General features: G+C 30.5%; 2 protein-coding genes across 2 annotated transcripts; both read left to right on the forward strand.

Annotated features, from left to right (window-relative positions):
• Positions 1 to 3,094: 3,094 nt before the first annotated feature.
• Positions 3,095 to 8,116, forward strand: LOC125067347 (synaptic vesicle glycoprotein 2C-like). Its single transcript, XM_047675895.1, has 10 exons — positions 3,095 to 3,192; positions 3,489 to 3,650; positions 3,852 to 4,014; positions 5,338 to 5,459; positions 5,676 to 5,920; positions 6,102 to 6,250; positions 6,536 to 6,677; positions 6,936 to 7,222; positions 7,342 to 7,469; positions 7,771 to 8,116. The coding sequence occupies exons 1-10, from the start codon at positions 3,096 to 3,098 to the stop codon at positions 7,821 to 7,823; spliced, it is 1,548 nt and encodes a 515-aa protein (XP_047531851.1). The 5' UTR covers position 3,095; the 3' UTR covers positions 7,824 to 8,116.
• Positions 8,117 to 9,226: 1,110 nt separating this feature from the next.
• Positions 9,227 to 14,987, forward strand: LOC125067491 (synaptic vesicle 2-related protein-like). The gene is made up of 11 exons (XM_047676149.1): positions 9,227 to 9,284; positions 10,411 to 10,572; positions 10,947 to 11,109; positions 11,225 to 11,346; positions 11,441 to 11,685; positions 11,785 to 11,915; positions 12,347 to 12,473; positions 12,828 to 12,923; positions 13,547 to 13,737; positions 14,115 to 14,242; positions 14,877 to 14,987. The coding sequence occupies exons 1-11, from the start codon at positions 9,227 to 9,229 to the stop codon at positions 14,921 to 14,923; spliced, it is 1,470 nt and encodes a 489-aa protein (XP_047532105.1). The 3' UTR covers positions 14,924 to 14,987.
• Positions 14,988 to 15,991: the final 1,004 nt, after the last annotated feature.

Here is a 15,991-nt window from a genome sequence, read left to right on the forward strand (position 1 = left end):
AGTATACGTAGTCATGTCTCTCTAAGGTACTCTAATACGAAATTAACACTATGAAATAATATGAAATATTTATTAATACTTTAGATTTTCAGGAAATAAGTTTGTTTCCTATTTGCTATTAGGATGTAAATGCCACCGGTTCAATAACTAGATAATTAAATGCAAATATGTGTAGGAATACACAAAATAAATAAACAACCGTGGGACGCCATAAATAGGCTAATTTTAGAACTGTTGTGATGCTGGATAAATAACGTTAAGTACACACGCGACGCGTAATCTTGATATCTGTTTTTACACACCCATGACGAAACAATAATTTTAATAGAAATATTAATAAATGTAATAATGTCTGTCTGATAAGTAATATTTTAAAAACTACTACGAAGTTTTATGTAGTCTATACTTCTAGTAGTATGAAAGTAAGGATTAAATAGATCGACTGATCGTTTTTTTTTTGTTAACCTGTAGCAACTTATAAAATCATAATCAAAATTCAGTGATCATTCCAGTTATAAAGAGTACACAAAAATCTTTAATTAGTAGGATTATATATGTATTTTAACCGACTTTAAAAACGAAGGAGGTTATCAATCCGGTAGTATTTTAAATTTTATTTTTGGCACCTCAGATCTTCGTCATTTATGATCCGATTTGAAAAATTCCTATTCAGTTTGAGTTCTTATTTAATTTAAAAAAAAAGACGTCGGTATTTTATTTTTCTTTAATATAATTTTTAAAAACAGTAGGTTACCATTGAAATTCTTGTCAGCGTATCTCAGATACATAATTTTCTGATGGTAGCTTAAACGCAGCATTTAATTTAATCGTTAAATTTAAGGTCAGAGAAAAAACTTACACTCACAATATATCGTGTATGTGTCTAATTGATTAATAACTTTCACAAGAGGCACATACGTTAACCAATTTAAATATTAGGATTAATTGTATTCTTACAAAACACAGAATTATTTCATATTCTATATAAAAACTATAACGAAGCTTAAATATTCCAAATAATTTAATTATCGTAGGAAAATTTTACAATCGATTAAAATTTTTCTTAGGTATGTACAAATACGCGCGAACAGCTACTAGTCTATTTAGATCTACGCAAGATGATGACGTATCCAGAATCACAGTATATAAAGATAGTATTTTCCAAAGATAGTTTATTATTAAAAATAATTACAGCAAGTTAATTAACATTTGTAATTGAAATAGTGAAGTACATTTCCTTGTGAATTATTTTTATTTGATAGGATTGTTAAGAATAATTATTAATAATATTTAAAGGTAAGAATTAAATATTGGGATTTTTCAATAATAATAAAACATTTTATTACAAATTACTATAAATACATTGTAATATTGAATTTAATGAACTAATTTAACAAATTGCATAGAACGTATCAGTTGAATTTCTGACCTTAAATGTCATGGTCAAATGATTATATTTGTACATTGGATTCGCCTGGAATATACAATTACAAAATCTAAAAGGATACTAAAATATTAAATGGAAAAAGTTTGCATGGTACAGACATATATTGGTGTTTAAATTAATAATGCAATAATCTTATCACCTACAATAGTTCTCGGCATTGACCAGGGCCGGATTTTAGAGATCTTCCCGGAGGCAAATAGAGGAGGACCTGGGGCAACAAGGAGATTAGGCTCATAATTATTATTTTACAAATTTATTTTTGTCGGGCTTAGAATAACTTATTTAAAGGGTTTTCTAAATACAGTTATTAATAACATTAAACATATCATATACTTGTACTATAGCTACAAATATATTACAATTGTTAACTAGTTGGAATTATGTTTTTGTTTTAGAATATCTCTTGTAGGCCCGTAGTATACCCTCTCGTGTAAAGGTCCTGGCCTGGGTCCTTTGCGTCAGTCCCCTAAATCCGGTCCTGGCGTTAGCCATAATGAATTTTAGCAGTGAATTGCTACTTGTAAGGGATATAAGCCGTTAAATTATTTATATATTTATCAATTTGATCAATATAACTATAAACATCTTAATACAAATATAATGTTAAATAATATATAATATGCAATAAAAAGATATGATATTACAAAAGATAATTATCAAATGTCACAATGTCATACTATCTGAGTTTAATGTCCATTTAATTTCTGTTTGTATTTTGTGTTGTCGAAGAATTTTATATTCAGGATTAATCTTTATTTAAAAATTAAAACTTTTTTATCGATCTTTCTGTCATCGATACTCTACATTTCGGAGTTCTGGTTTGAAGCTTCGCATTCGTGGCAGTGAAATGTGCCACGAATAGGAGACATAATATCTTCCCAGTAGACCCGGTTTAACCATTTGAACATTTAGCATTTTAATATAAAATGTGATAGGTACCAAACAAATAACTTATACATGAGATGATCTATGTACGATTTTATCCGGCTCCACTATCAACTCTCGAAATTTATAAAATTTCACCCTCTTTCACCCAATCAAGGAGTGAATAAAGTAGCCAATGGCCTTCCCTGGGACTCAAACTATATACACACCAAATTTTAGCGGATTAAGCATGAAGAGGTCACTGAGAGAGTTACTTTCGTATTCATAATAACAGCATAGATTTAAAAAACACGACTTTGCAAATTTAATACAACCTTTTAGTCGTTTTAAAGTTTTTATGTATCTGATGAAATAAATTTAGGAGTAAAATCCTTATAACCCAAGAAATGTCAAACAATATAAGATTTTCTTATAAAAAGCCGAACTTTGTGTGATGTTTGTGTATTATAAATAAACCTTATATATCTACAAGATTATATTTTTTTGTTCTGAGATCGGCTTATGACACTTAATGCTATAAGTTATTGCATTCCAAGATAAAACGAAGTTACCCAGAAATTGACTTTTAATACATCTTAGAGAAAATCGGGGTTAATAATATTTTCATTGACAATAAATAGCTTTTATTCCCTACTTATTTACTTATACTCTGGTCACTTTATCATAATTTAATTTCAAGAGTAGTTTTTACTTTCGAATTTAAAGTTGACCATTTTATGAAAAAAATAAACTGTTTTTCAGACGCTATTATCAGAGGTTGAAAATGCAGCTAAAAACAGAGAAGAGGGTGGCGAAACTAGATTGTGAGAAGGATAAACCATTATATGCAGCGACAGTAGAAGAAGCTCTTAATGCTACGGGTAATTATTAGAAATGTATAGATGTTTACATAATTTATTATGTAAGAACTATCTGAGATTATACATTTAACATAAAATCAGTTAGGACCAAAATATTACCAAAATAAATTTAATAATAGGATAAAATATTCTAATAAAAACACATATCTTCTTTCCACAGAATCCAATAGATAATTGTAACAATATAAGCTATGTACATCCGAATATATTACATTATCTATCTTTGGAGTTAAGTGATCATCAATTGTAATTCCTATCGTGTATTTATCTAAAATATACAAATTTTCATCACACAGGTTTTGGCAAATACAACTTTGGGTTGTTGCTTGTGTGCAGCTGGACTTTGCAGGCAATGGGGATGGACCTATTTGGTACAAGCTTCGTAGTAGCTGCAGCCGTATGCGATTTGGGTTTGACAATGCAACAGCGAGCTTTATTGACTGCCACGCCTCTTATTGGTAATTACTTTAAAATTTTTACTATAATTTATTCAATTCTCTGTGTTTGTACCCTTTCTAAGTTTCGAAACAATAAATGTTTGGAAGAAAAATGAAACTTAAAAAGTTTTGGTACTAACTAACAATGCACAGACGCAAAGATTATCTAAATAAGAAAACAACCAAAAAATGTATTGACATTCAATTCAATTTGCTTAACAGGAGTCGTCCTCGGTGCACAATTATGGGGATACGTATCAGACACAAAGGGGAGACGGCTGACGTTGGTGCTGTCGATGTCCGTTGGCTTCGTATTTGCAGCTCTCAGTAGTTTTGCTCCAAACTGGAAGATAATGGCGCTCTTGAAACTGGCGTCCTCTACCTTGTGAGTAACACGACTTATCTCATGGATATTTATTTAGTATCTACTATATAATATACATCGTTTGCATTATTAAATATGCATTCTTCTGACGATATCAGAGCTATCGTGTCAATAATGATTTCGATGTTTTAGAATGAAGCGTTAATGAGTTCAACTAATATTTTTGGACATTAAATGAGGATTTATTCTTAAAACGTCTTTGCACAAAAAAATCGCATACACACTAACATTATACCTAAATATAATTATAAGCGAAAGTTAGGACAAATTAGATTAGACGAATTGAACTCATTCAATTTTGATAATATTAGGATGTTGTTGATACATAGATTAATGTATATTGTGAACGATAGGTATTTTTTATTGCAGCCTAAGGAATATATTATTAATATTTAACATTTGTATGTATTTGTAACAAATATTAATTATTAGATAAGCTGAGAGCCGGGATAGCTCGGTGGTTAGAACGCTTAAATCTTCCCTGAATATTGTGAATTCATTTCAAGCACCACTGAGTTCTTATGTGCTTAATCTGATGAAATCCTACCACAAGTGTCACAAATTCGCATTGGAGCAGCGTGGTGGAATAAGCTCCAAACCTTATTTTGACATTTACTTTACTTTTTAGATAAGCTAGGAATGTTACCGGCGTATTAATTCTATGACGTAATGGAAATCTCATCCGATTTCAGGTCGCATGACATAACTAATATGTAGGGTAAATATTCACAACGGACCCGAATCAAGATAACGGTTATATGATCTCCACGAAATTATAAATAATTTTGGAACAAATATTATGTATTAGAAAATGAGGATTTTCCGCATCTCGGGTCGAATTTGTTCGATACCATAAATATGTTGTTTTGATTAATAATAAAAATGCAGCATTAAATTTAATCAGTATTCAAATCTTTCTGATCATTTCAAAATACTTTGGTTATTTATTGTAAGACAATGCTACATTAGACGGCACCTTACATCAAAGTCAAACCTATTCAGTACGTTTAGCACTTACATATTGAATAAAATAAAACGTAACGTATATTTACTTTCACCGTATTTCCCAGAGAAATTCTTAAACAAACTAAAAATAAATCTTTTGCGTCACATGCCACACCTCGTAAGATGTTTGATAATTTTATCTCTTAATAAAATATTTAATGTTTTCTAGTCGATTTTATTTATAGCTGAAATAGATTTTACTATAGAGTTATCATTGTGATATTTATTTAAGTTTATAACGAGTTATTGTAAATATTTAATAGAAGGAACAAGGAGCTATTAAAACACACTCAATATTAACTTTTACATCGTCCACAGCACATCTGCAAGTAATTCTGGCGCTTACACGCTGCTGGGAGAGAGTTGTTCAGAGCGTTCTCGAGGAAGGTCCATGTTGCTTTGCACTTGCTCTCTCATGTGCTCCCAGGCTGTTGTTGCTCGTAAGTAATTCAACTTTTTGACTTAATCATCCATTTATTTGTACTTATTGAACGATATCATCACTTTTTTCTGATGATAAACCAATACGGGACTAGATATTTAAGCTAGAAATCACCTTTATTAATTGACATTGTAATATAATATGTTGATATAATTTAAAGTATGAATATATTATAATATTAACAGGAGATAAAAGTAAGGATTTTTTGTTATAGTATTCGCGTATCCAATCCTACCTCTTGAATTCGTGTATTGGATTGATTTTCTGGGCATCAACTACCGGCCATGGCGTCTCCTGGCTCTCGTCATGTCGATACCATGTGCCGCTACCGCTTGCTTGCTACAGTTGTTCCATGAAAGTCCTAAATTCTTAGTATCCAGGGGACAGCAAGAGCAAGCCTTAGAAGTATTAAAGAAGATATACGCGTGCAATACTGGAAAAAAAGTTGACGATTTTCCTGTAAGTGTTTCCGTGAAAAATCTGCATAATAACAAGAACGCATAATTGAATATTATATTACAACAATTATTGTATACATTTATTGCGTTCTAGGTTATTACCTAGAACGCATTTAGTCATTTTGACTGAGATGAATTTGTGGTCGATTTTCGAAAGAATAATTAAATATATTTTATTTCAGATTAAGAAACTGCTAGATCAATCAGAGGAGTCCACAAACCAAGATTCGTTCCTGAAAGTCATGTGGGAACAGACCGCTGCTTTGTTCAGACCTCCTCTACTGAAAGTCACACTAAAACTATTCTACCTCGTCACAATTATTTACATGACGTAAGTTATATTGCAAACTCCCAACTTATCAAAAACTTGGAGCACTTTCGGTAGTTTCGGGTTCTTTAAAGGCTTTTATTAGACAATTCTTATTTAATAGATATAAAAATAGACGTAATACAATGTGATTTGAATTCAATAAAAACAATTTTAATTAACCTTGTTATCAGATTAACAAATCTATTTCTATTTTTATTGTAAGATTATCTATTTCGTTGGATTTTAATCAAATTAAAAGTAATTCGTATAAAGTAGATTTTAAAAATGCTTATCAACATATTTTAGTGGCAGTGGCTTCATCCTCTGGTTGCCTTACATCATGAACAACTTATTCTCGGTTCTTGAGGCCGGTGGAGGACAGGGTATGAACTTATGCACCGTGATCCGATACTCCACAGAAGCCGTTGCTTTCGCCGGAAATAATACTGTGAGTCAATATACAATATCATATATACTTTTAATATTATAAAAGCTATCTGTTGCGCCTTCATGGTCAAACTGTGTTTTGAAGCAAGCTTGAAATCCATCGAAGGATATAGGGTACTTTTTATATCTAATACCTACGAACTTATACAAGGGCGAAGCCTCGATTGAAATCAAGTTTATTATAAAATATATCGTGTTAAACAAACAATACAATCATGCTAAATATTCTTCTTCTAATAGTTTATCGATTTCATTTCAGGTGCAAGAAGTCTGTAACGACACAATCCAGGAGACTACCCTTCTCTCCGCCATGTCATATGGTGCTTTAGCCAGTTCTATAAACCTTGTGCTATCGCTCACGTGTGGCTCAAGAAAGAGATTGGCCATGATAATGATATTGACCGTGTCAGCGGCCGCTGCTGTACTCCTGAACCTGGTTCCTATTCCTATCGCTGGAGGAATATTCTTCTTCTTCTTCTTACTGTGTGCACTTTCAATGGGCATTCTCAGTGTTTACTTTGTAGAGCTGTATCCCACTTCTCTAAGGTAAACAAACCATCATACAATATTTTAAAAGAAATGGTTTTATTAAAAACTACGTAATTGTACTGTGCGAGTGAGATAGAAAAATATGTTTTAAAAATACGGTTATTTCTTTTAAACAGGGGAATGGCATCGTGTCTATCTGTAATGTTGGGGAGATCGAGCGCGTTTATGGGCGTCAACGCCATCGGAGCGCTCATATCAGCTAACTGCGAAGCCACGTTTTACGCCTGGTCTGTGCTGTTACTAAGTAAGTAATATTGTCTCTGCACAATTTACATTATAGAGAAATATTTCTTTATCTATTTTGCCTCTAAAATAACTTACATAATATGTACTTTTTATTAGTAGGTAAAAATAAATTTAGAACTAAAGTTGGAATTTAAGGTGACATCCGTGCTTACTTTTGCACAAATATTCATGTCTTCATTTTTTCCAAATTTTATTGATTAAGATAAACATGGTGTTTATTATACAAAGTATTATAAGTTATTATAAAATTTATAATATTTTATTAGTACAGTTTCTCATAAATAATTATCAACTTTCAGCTGCAGTGGCATTCTCGTGGTTCCTACCAGAGGATAAGAAACCGAGGAAATGAATAAACTATTAAATTGTAATAATATGACAATATCTTGAAGTCCACTATATGCCTCATTCAGAATAAGGATGATGAGATGTAAATACTATAGACTGCTAATTTATTTGAAGAAATTAAGGATGGTTAAATAATGATATGAATGATGAATGTTTTTGAATGAATGAAGAAAGAAAGGCTGACGAGAGATTCTTAAAAAGATTGAATTTCGAATTTTTTGAAAAAAGAATTGTTAAACACAAGGCTGCGTATTTAAACGAAACACATTGGACTGCAATAGACTGCTACAGCTAATATTTTTAACAGGATAATTTATTTCTATGAAGATAATAATATTTTTTATGTATTTTTAATGTTCTTCTATTACGTATTAATGTTATTTTTATTTTTAGTTTTAATTAATATGATATAATTATTAAAATAGTTTTGATTTGAAAAATAATATAAAATATCAACAAACATTATTAAAACAATAATCTTGTTTTGTATAAAATTGTACCTGAAAATCATATTTCGATTATATTCTCGTTTTTGTTTAATGTAATAAAAAAAACGTATAAGAACTGAAATTAGGATTAAGAATGTAAATAATTTTGTATTATTAAATAAATAAAAATGATACCATTAATTTTGGTTCTTTATTATTATAACATAAACCTAATGTAATAAAAATACACAAGATATCTACCTTCTATTTACAATGTATCATAACATTTAGTATTAGTTTATGTAATTTAATTGTACAGATAAAATATATTAGTACGTAAGTACTTCAATAGTAGCAACAATATTTAAATTTTGTAACTTTTTTATTACCATTTTATCACACAAATTGTCATTCGCCAATTAATTCCATTTTTTTTATTAAATAAAAATGTCTAGTAATTAACGCTAAATAACAATTAAATATATTTAAAAAAATACCAACATATTATGCTTTCTTAAGTATATTATTATCGATTATCCTTCTTATTAAGTTTATTTCGTAACAAATCATGAAATTTATTACATAAGTTTCATGATTTGTTACACAACAGGACAAACATAGTTGAAATAATCATTCAAATCCAATTCACATTGTAAAAATCATACAAAATCTAAATATAATTACTTTACTATACTATTCGATATTTATAATATTTATCAATAGACTGCTATACACGTGAAAATGAAACTGCCTAATCATGTAGCAATTATTTATATAAAAAAATAGCATTTGCGGAATTACATAAAGCGAATGAACATTTATCGATATCATCCTAAACCGATTAACGAATTCACATTTAAGATATAGTGTTGATTATATTTACTAGAGACGTCTCAGCCACAGAACTAGAAGGTTGGGACGAAACGAAAATTATAATTAAAAAAAATATTATTTAAATTGTATAAATAGTGTTATCAATATGGGTGGTGTAGAGGATGAAGATAAAGTACCGTTTGAGGAAGCGTTAAACAAAGCAGGTCAGTGAATCGATTTTAACTACTCATTCTTCGTCATCAATCATTATTGAAAATTTGACAAACATATATATAAATCTGAACTTCAATCAAGTGCTCCTAAACGTGATATTAAATAACGTTCTGATTTTTTTTTATTAATCTCCTTCGCAAATAAAAAAAGAAAATTTGTTGACAAACAGAGGAGGAAAAGGTACTGTAGGCACGAGGTCAACTAGCTCTGTTTGGTCTTTGCCTATTTCTATATAGATTCTAAGGATAATAAATAAAAAAAAACTTAGTTCAATAATATTTTTTATACAATCAGCAAATAATTTTTAATCACACAATAAAATATATTTATAAAATAACTATTTTTATTTCTACACTCGTGCACTCCTGACATGTTAAACATACGTTCGTTAACGATTTCCCTTACATTTCATAAAATTAAATTCTAAATTATCATTTAAAGATCGTTTGAAGTCCCGAAGCAGCGCTAATATTTTATTTAACTCTTACACGTCATTAAAAACATATAATTTCCACAAAATGAAAAAATATAACTAAATCTCGACAAAAGTACAAGATTTTTCTTTAACTAATGTGATTTTATACAGTTACTTTTTAAGTAAACAGCATTGCATTAGATCTGAACCTAGTGGAGCATACCAAATAGAAAATACTTCAAGGCAAACTACTACGGAAAATGCTTATACCTGCACGAATCGGTTAATTAATTCAATAAACCAGTCCTAATTAAATAAAACGGTAATTCATTCAGCACTCTATCACCGCTTCCGATAATTCGGGTCTTCAAAAACCATTTAATAAACACATCAAAAATTGTTTTGTTTTTATTCATAATTAATTATATAGCAATTAAAATTTATATTCACATAAATCTACAGCTTAAACTTCATTAATTTACAGATCCAGGATTACTTCATAATTTTCCTCTAAGGTTAACCTATTTCAGTAGAACTATTCTATAAGAACAACCTTGAAACACCAGGAACACGATTCGGATAGTTCAGAAAGTGTTACGTAACACACATTTAACAATAATTAAATATAAAGTTACATCGCTAGAGGACCATATGTTTTAAACTTGTTCGAAAGATTTTCTTCGACGTTTATTAAATTTCAGGATTCGGCCTATACAGCTATTCATTAATAAGCGTCTCGGGGCTTGTGGTGATCGCACTGGTATGTACAGCGTACGGAAATACCATAATAATCCCGACTAGTGCCTGTGAACTAGAGACCACTACAGCGCAGAGGGGAATTCTGGCCGCAGCTCCAGTCGTAGGTAAAACATTGAAACATTAGTTGTGATAAATTAAAATGATAAAATCTATGCCATAAATTATTTGTACTAACCTAATTTCCGAGTTATTTATCCTTAGCCCATTTGTGAATGTTATCAATGAAATCTATATTTGTGATAAGCTTAACCATGAAATGGTATTTATACAATAAAGAATAATAATATCAGTTTTGATCATTATGTAAATGTAAAAAAGTATTTCCGCCGTTGACCTCCTCGCTTTTGGGGAAGGTTTGTAGTTTATTTCACTACGATGCTTCTATGCTGAGTACAAAACGCATTTTAAATCCAAAATAAATAGATAAAAAAACTATTCGAAGCGTACCTCCCTATTACTAATTTAAGTCATTTTTAAGGTCTGATCATTGGTGGTGTATTATGGGGCTACCTCGCAGATGTCTTTGGTCGAAGATTGACACTCATAATATCTTTAATATCCTCTGCGGCTGTCAATGCCCTCGCCAGTATATCAGTGAATTGGATTATGCTCATGATACTTCAATTTATCGCTACACTCTTGTGAGTTCAGATATAAACATAAAAATATAAGTAATGTTTCTCATTGCAATTATTATTTTGAGGTTACTAAATTTTTTATAAGTAGGATATATTTTACAAATAATTCTCTTTCCAGATCCTCGGGTCAGTATTCAATGGCTATGACAATGCTTAGTGAAAGTGTTCCTATGATAAAGCGAAACATAGTGGTCCTACTCGTGGGTAGTATATTCCTGTTAGCACAAGGAGTAATGGCAAGTACGTGCACATATAAATTTATCCAAAAATATACTAGATTTAACTTGCTATAAACCTTGTGGACAATATAGTAATAGTCTGTATTCATTTTCAGTATTGGCAATACCAATAATTCCACTAACCTTCTCTTATGAGTTGCCTACCCTGGGTATTTTCTGGAACTCCTGGCGAACTTTACTTTTGGTGTACTCAGCACCAAGTATATTGTCTGCATTATGGCTATTCTTCATGTATGAAAGTCCGAAGTTTTTGTTCGCTAAAGGTCGAGAGATGGAAGCTTTAAATATTTTAAAGAAAATTCATAGGTTAAATAATTTGGGCTCCAAGTCGGAATATAATGTAAGCTTAAAATATGATACGAAATTGTTGTATAGTATTACGTTTTACAGTAGTACGTTTTGGTTAAATATTCAAATTGTCAATTGTTTTATTTTTCAGGTACAAAGTTTTGTTGTGGAAACTACGACTAATTCGGGCTCAAAATCAGCGAAGGAACAAATTTTACCATTATTTAAATCTCCGTTATTAAAGAACACAATCATTCTGACCACTCTTTTTGTATTCCAACAGTTGAGTATTTTCCTTTAGCATATTATATCAAAGCAATAACTTTAAAAAATATTTTGTTCTCACTTTCTCTTCTATTACGTTATATTTCATCACGTACGAGGTAAGGTTATATAATTAAAAAGGTCTTCGGACTTCTACACTCATTACAATAATAATATTAGTTGTAAGTTTCGTCTGCATATATTTTGGTTTTGTGTATTATTTTGATCTATCTCGTAGGGTTCAGCCAGCGTTTGCAATATAAGCGCAAAAAAAATGTGTTTATTTACTTCTTATGCATGTACTATACATAAAAAACTTCCTCTTGAATAACTCTATCTACTAAAACAACCGCATCAAAATCCGTTGCGTAATTTTAAAGATCTAAGCATACACAGGTACAAATATGCTTCGCGAAAAATGCAATATCATATAATTATTTTATTTGCAGAGTCGGTTCGTTCCAAGTTTGGCTGCCAACAATTACTAATCAATTGGTAGAAATATTGGATACAGGGGAAGGTTCAAATCTTACGCTTTGCAGTATACTTCGGAGCAGTATCAGTGCTCCTCCTGATGTAAGTGACAGTTCTAGAAAATGATATCACATAAAACATAGCGAATTTGCAGGGTCGATAATATAAAGTTGTAATAGAGGTGCAATTTTAAAATATCAAAATTTTATTAAATTTATATTCATTTATCAACTTTTTCACTATCGTAGGTCTTTACCAAGTTTTAAGTCTCTATTACTTAGTTGAACCTGTACGTCGATATAGTCAATGAATTAGGAAAAATACACTGTTTCTTAAAAATATTTGAATTTTTTATATTTAAGTACTTACTTTACAGATAAACATAGAAACATTAGTTTTGTCCAGTTATTTGCGATTAGATCAAATACATAAAAAATGTTTAAATCATCCTTGCAGCCCGATGCCGTACCTTGTTCTTTGAACATAACGTCTCTTCTGATCGTGCTTGCGGTTGGCGCCGTGCAGTCCGCTACAAATACTATTATAAGCTTAGTAAGTGCTATATAATAAGATTATTATTTCGTTATCTAAGATAAAATATATTTTTAAGTGTACTAGTGATATAACTTTGGCCAATCATTTATGCTATCTACACATATATTATGGCTATTTTGTGGTATTGGACATATGTAAATAATTACAAATTGTCAAAAAAAAAATCTCTGAGTTTCTTTCGACAAACAGAACCAAGGATAGCTTTAATTTGACAATCAATATGTAAGTGTAATGCTACTATATTGAATAAAGGAATTTGATTTGGTTTGTTTTAAAACCAAACATCAACAGTATTGTATGATTTATTCTTATTTGTTTTAAGTCGAATTACAATCATGTCTGACAAGGACAATAATGTAAAATCTTATGATTGGCAGTGCGCAGACAGTAGAAGAAATAGTGTATATTAAGATTGTATTGTTTTTTCATCCGTCTTCCAGCAACAAATAAAAAAGGACTTGATTGTCATGCTTCACCTTAGGCTGTATCATTACTTTTCATCAGGTGTAATAAAAAAAATAAAGAAAAATACGTGAAAGATTTTCCTTCGCACTTTGAATCATAATTAAATAGTAGCAGAAAATATCGTATTAATTTCTAATATATTCGCTCCCTTTCAGGTAATAAATCGCACCGGTCGACGTAACATGATGATGTTCATAGCAGCATTTTGTGGCTCATGCGGCATTATTGTAAATCTCGTACCGAACGCCATCGGCAGTGCTGTCATGTTCTTCCTTTTCCTAATCGGTATCGTAAATATTGGACTGTATACAGCCATGGCTGTAGCACTTTTCCCTACATATCTAAGGTTAGTCCGATTAAAAAAAAACTATTTCTTGTTTCAAAATTTAAGTCTCATATTTATGGTATATATCTCTTGTTGTGATTTTTTTTATAATTCAAGTAGGTGGACGGGCAAGTCGGATATCTGATATTAAGTGGCCACCACACGTATAAGCTATGCGACCACAAAAAGACAAAAGACAAATAAACAACATTTGACTATGAATTGACGTGTTGGTTGAGAGCGTAAATCGTCTGATACCTTAATCCCTGTACTACGAGATATTCATAATATATGTGACACATTTCGTTGAATACTTAAATATGTACATATTTTTTACCATAAGTACATCAATTAAAAAAAAAACTTAATACAATTTAATAAAAATACTTTCATTTTAGGGCACTAGCGGTGGCTTTTACGATGACAGGAAGTCGTATTAGCTCTTTTGCGTCTGTGCAAATTCTTAACCAATTACTAGAAAGTAATTGCGAAGTCGGCTTCTACGTCTTTTCAGCTATTTTTGCATGTAAGTTTAAAATTAAATTGACTTATAAGATAAAGGTTTAATTTACCTAAAACAAAATCTTTGCTCAAATCTAAACTACCATTTTGTCATCTTATCAGATCAGTGTACCTTCAGGTTTTTCGATTTATTGTGCTTTTTGATAAATATATTGCAGTGGAAATATAAATTCATTACGTATAACATTGTTACTGTAATGTTTAAATCAATAGCTGCCGTTGATCTAGTGACTTATTAGGCAAAAGGACGTGCGTTCAAACCCTGGCTCAGGTCCTTATACGGTTTTGGTTTTATCTGTTGAGATATATTCTATGACAAAGCCGCTGCGCCTGCGCCTGAACTTCTGTGCCGTTCTGGTCGGAATTCCCGTCATATTGTATAAAAAAGACAGGAAATAAAGAGTTCACTTGAGTTTGTGCACACGCTTATGTAGGTACTTTAAGATGTCCCGCGCGAATGGCTAGCACCTCTTGAAAATGAACACTACGTCGAAATCGTCCAACAATACATTATATCATTTCTGTTTATTTTAAAGCTATGCAATTAATTTCAAATGTGTTAATTTTTATAATTACTTACTATTATACTATTATATTATACTATAATACTATTTTACTATTATTATTTTTTGTTTTAGCTTCTGCGGGAATCGCCATTTTTCTTGCCAATGATCGGAGACCTTAAACTACAGTGAAACACAAATTTTAGAAATAAATATAACCTATCTATATGTAAGATATAGTAACCTATACAATATCGTCCCCATTTTTAATCCTAGCTATCTGTTGTGGACGAACGTAGATATAATGATTCACGTATTTATAACTAAATTTAAGAATAAGCAAAGAAACAGGCACACTTTACTACAACAGTTGAAGCCGAATTTTCCATGCCCATGGTTACTTTTCAAAGTTACATTAAATAAACTAGTCGTTTTGCTAACGGATAGCAGAATTGTATACGAGGCGTAATTTACACACGATTAACTAAACACTCGATTGTGATTGCGAGTGTCTACAATCAGATTTTCAAGCTTAATTAACTGGCTCCTGTAATGAGTTCTTATAAACAAAGACATTACTACTTTAAAACAATAATTTACAAGACTTAAACAAATTATTTACAAGGATTTATATTCTTCTTTATATTTTGTATAATTTCGACGAGAAATTTGCCATAATATTGTTAAATATTTTCAAACAAATGAATATATAAAAGCGAGATCTCAATTTAGTATAAGTGCACCGCTGTATCATAATAAAAATTGTAAATATATTTAGTAATAAAATCTAAGTGGAAAATAAAAAAAAACATTTTATTTTCAATTTCCTTCGACGTGATTTATCTTTAATTAAGGTATGGCTGATGATTAAATACAGATCAACTTAAAGTCAATTAATTTATACTTTAGATAAGATTAGTATAAAAAAAATAAACACTGACAAACATATCATAAGTACTGTTTTCGCCAAGACACAAAAAATCATTCTGGTGAATATGCCACCAGAATGATTTTGAAAATAATTTAAAAAAGACTTTTTCCTATCTCGGAAAAAACTCTACAATCAGATTATCGAGTTGAGAAAATATAAAGTACGACCGAATTTGCACACACTATAAAATACGCTAAAAAAACCTGATTTGGCAAATTTTGTTAATTAGCCGTTCTTGTTTGTCCTTCTATGACATGTCAGTAAGACATTTTAGGATATTAAACACATTCTGATAATATCCAAATAAACTATTAACGGC

Source organism: Vanessa atalanta, chromosome 11 (genome assembly GCF_905147765.1).
Source record: "Vanessa atalanta chromosome 11, ilVanAtal1.2, whole genome shotgun sequence".
Taxonomy (NCBI): domain Eukaryota; kingdom Metazoa; phylum Arthropoda; class Insecta; order Lepidoptera; family Nymphalidae; genus Vanessa; species Vanessa atalanta.

What these genes read in the sequence shown, in the direction of transcription:
- LOC125067347 (XM_047675895.1), top strand. Translation starts at nt 3,096, where the DNA reads ATGCAGCTAAAAACAGAGAAGAGGGTGGCGAAACTAGATTGTGAGAAG. An exon ending in AGAAGCTCTTAATGCTACGG is followed by an intron (nt 3,193 to 3,488) that starts GTAATTATTAGA and finishes TTCATCACACAG; the next exon opens with GTTTTGGCAAATACAACTTT. An exon ending in CTTTCGCCGGAAATAATACT is followed by an intron (nt 6,678 to 6,935) that starts GTGAGTCAATAT and finishes ATTTCATTTCAG; the next exon opens with GTGCAAGAAGTCTGTAACGA.
- LOC125067491 (XM_047676149.1), top strand. Translation starts at nt 9,227, where the DNA reads ATGGGTGGTGTAGAGGATGAAGATAAAGTACCGTTTGAGGAAGCGTTA. An exon ending in GTATCAGTGCTCCTCCTGAT is followed by an intron (nt 12,474 to 12,827) that starts GTAAGTGACAGT and finishes TCATCCTTGCAG; the next exon opens with CCCGATGCCGTACCTTGTTC. An exon ending in CTTTTCCCTACATATCTAAG is followed by an intron (nt 13,738 to 14,114) that starts GTTAGTCCGATT and finishes CTTTCATTTTAG; the next exon opens with GGCACTAGCGGTGGCTTTTA.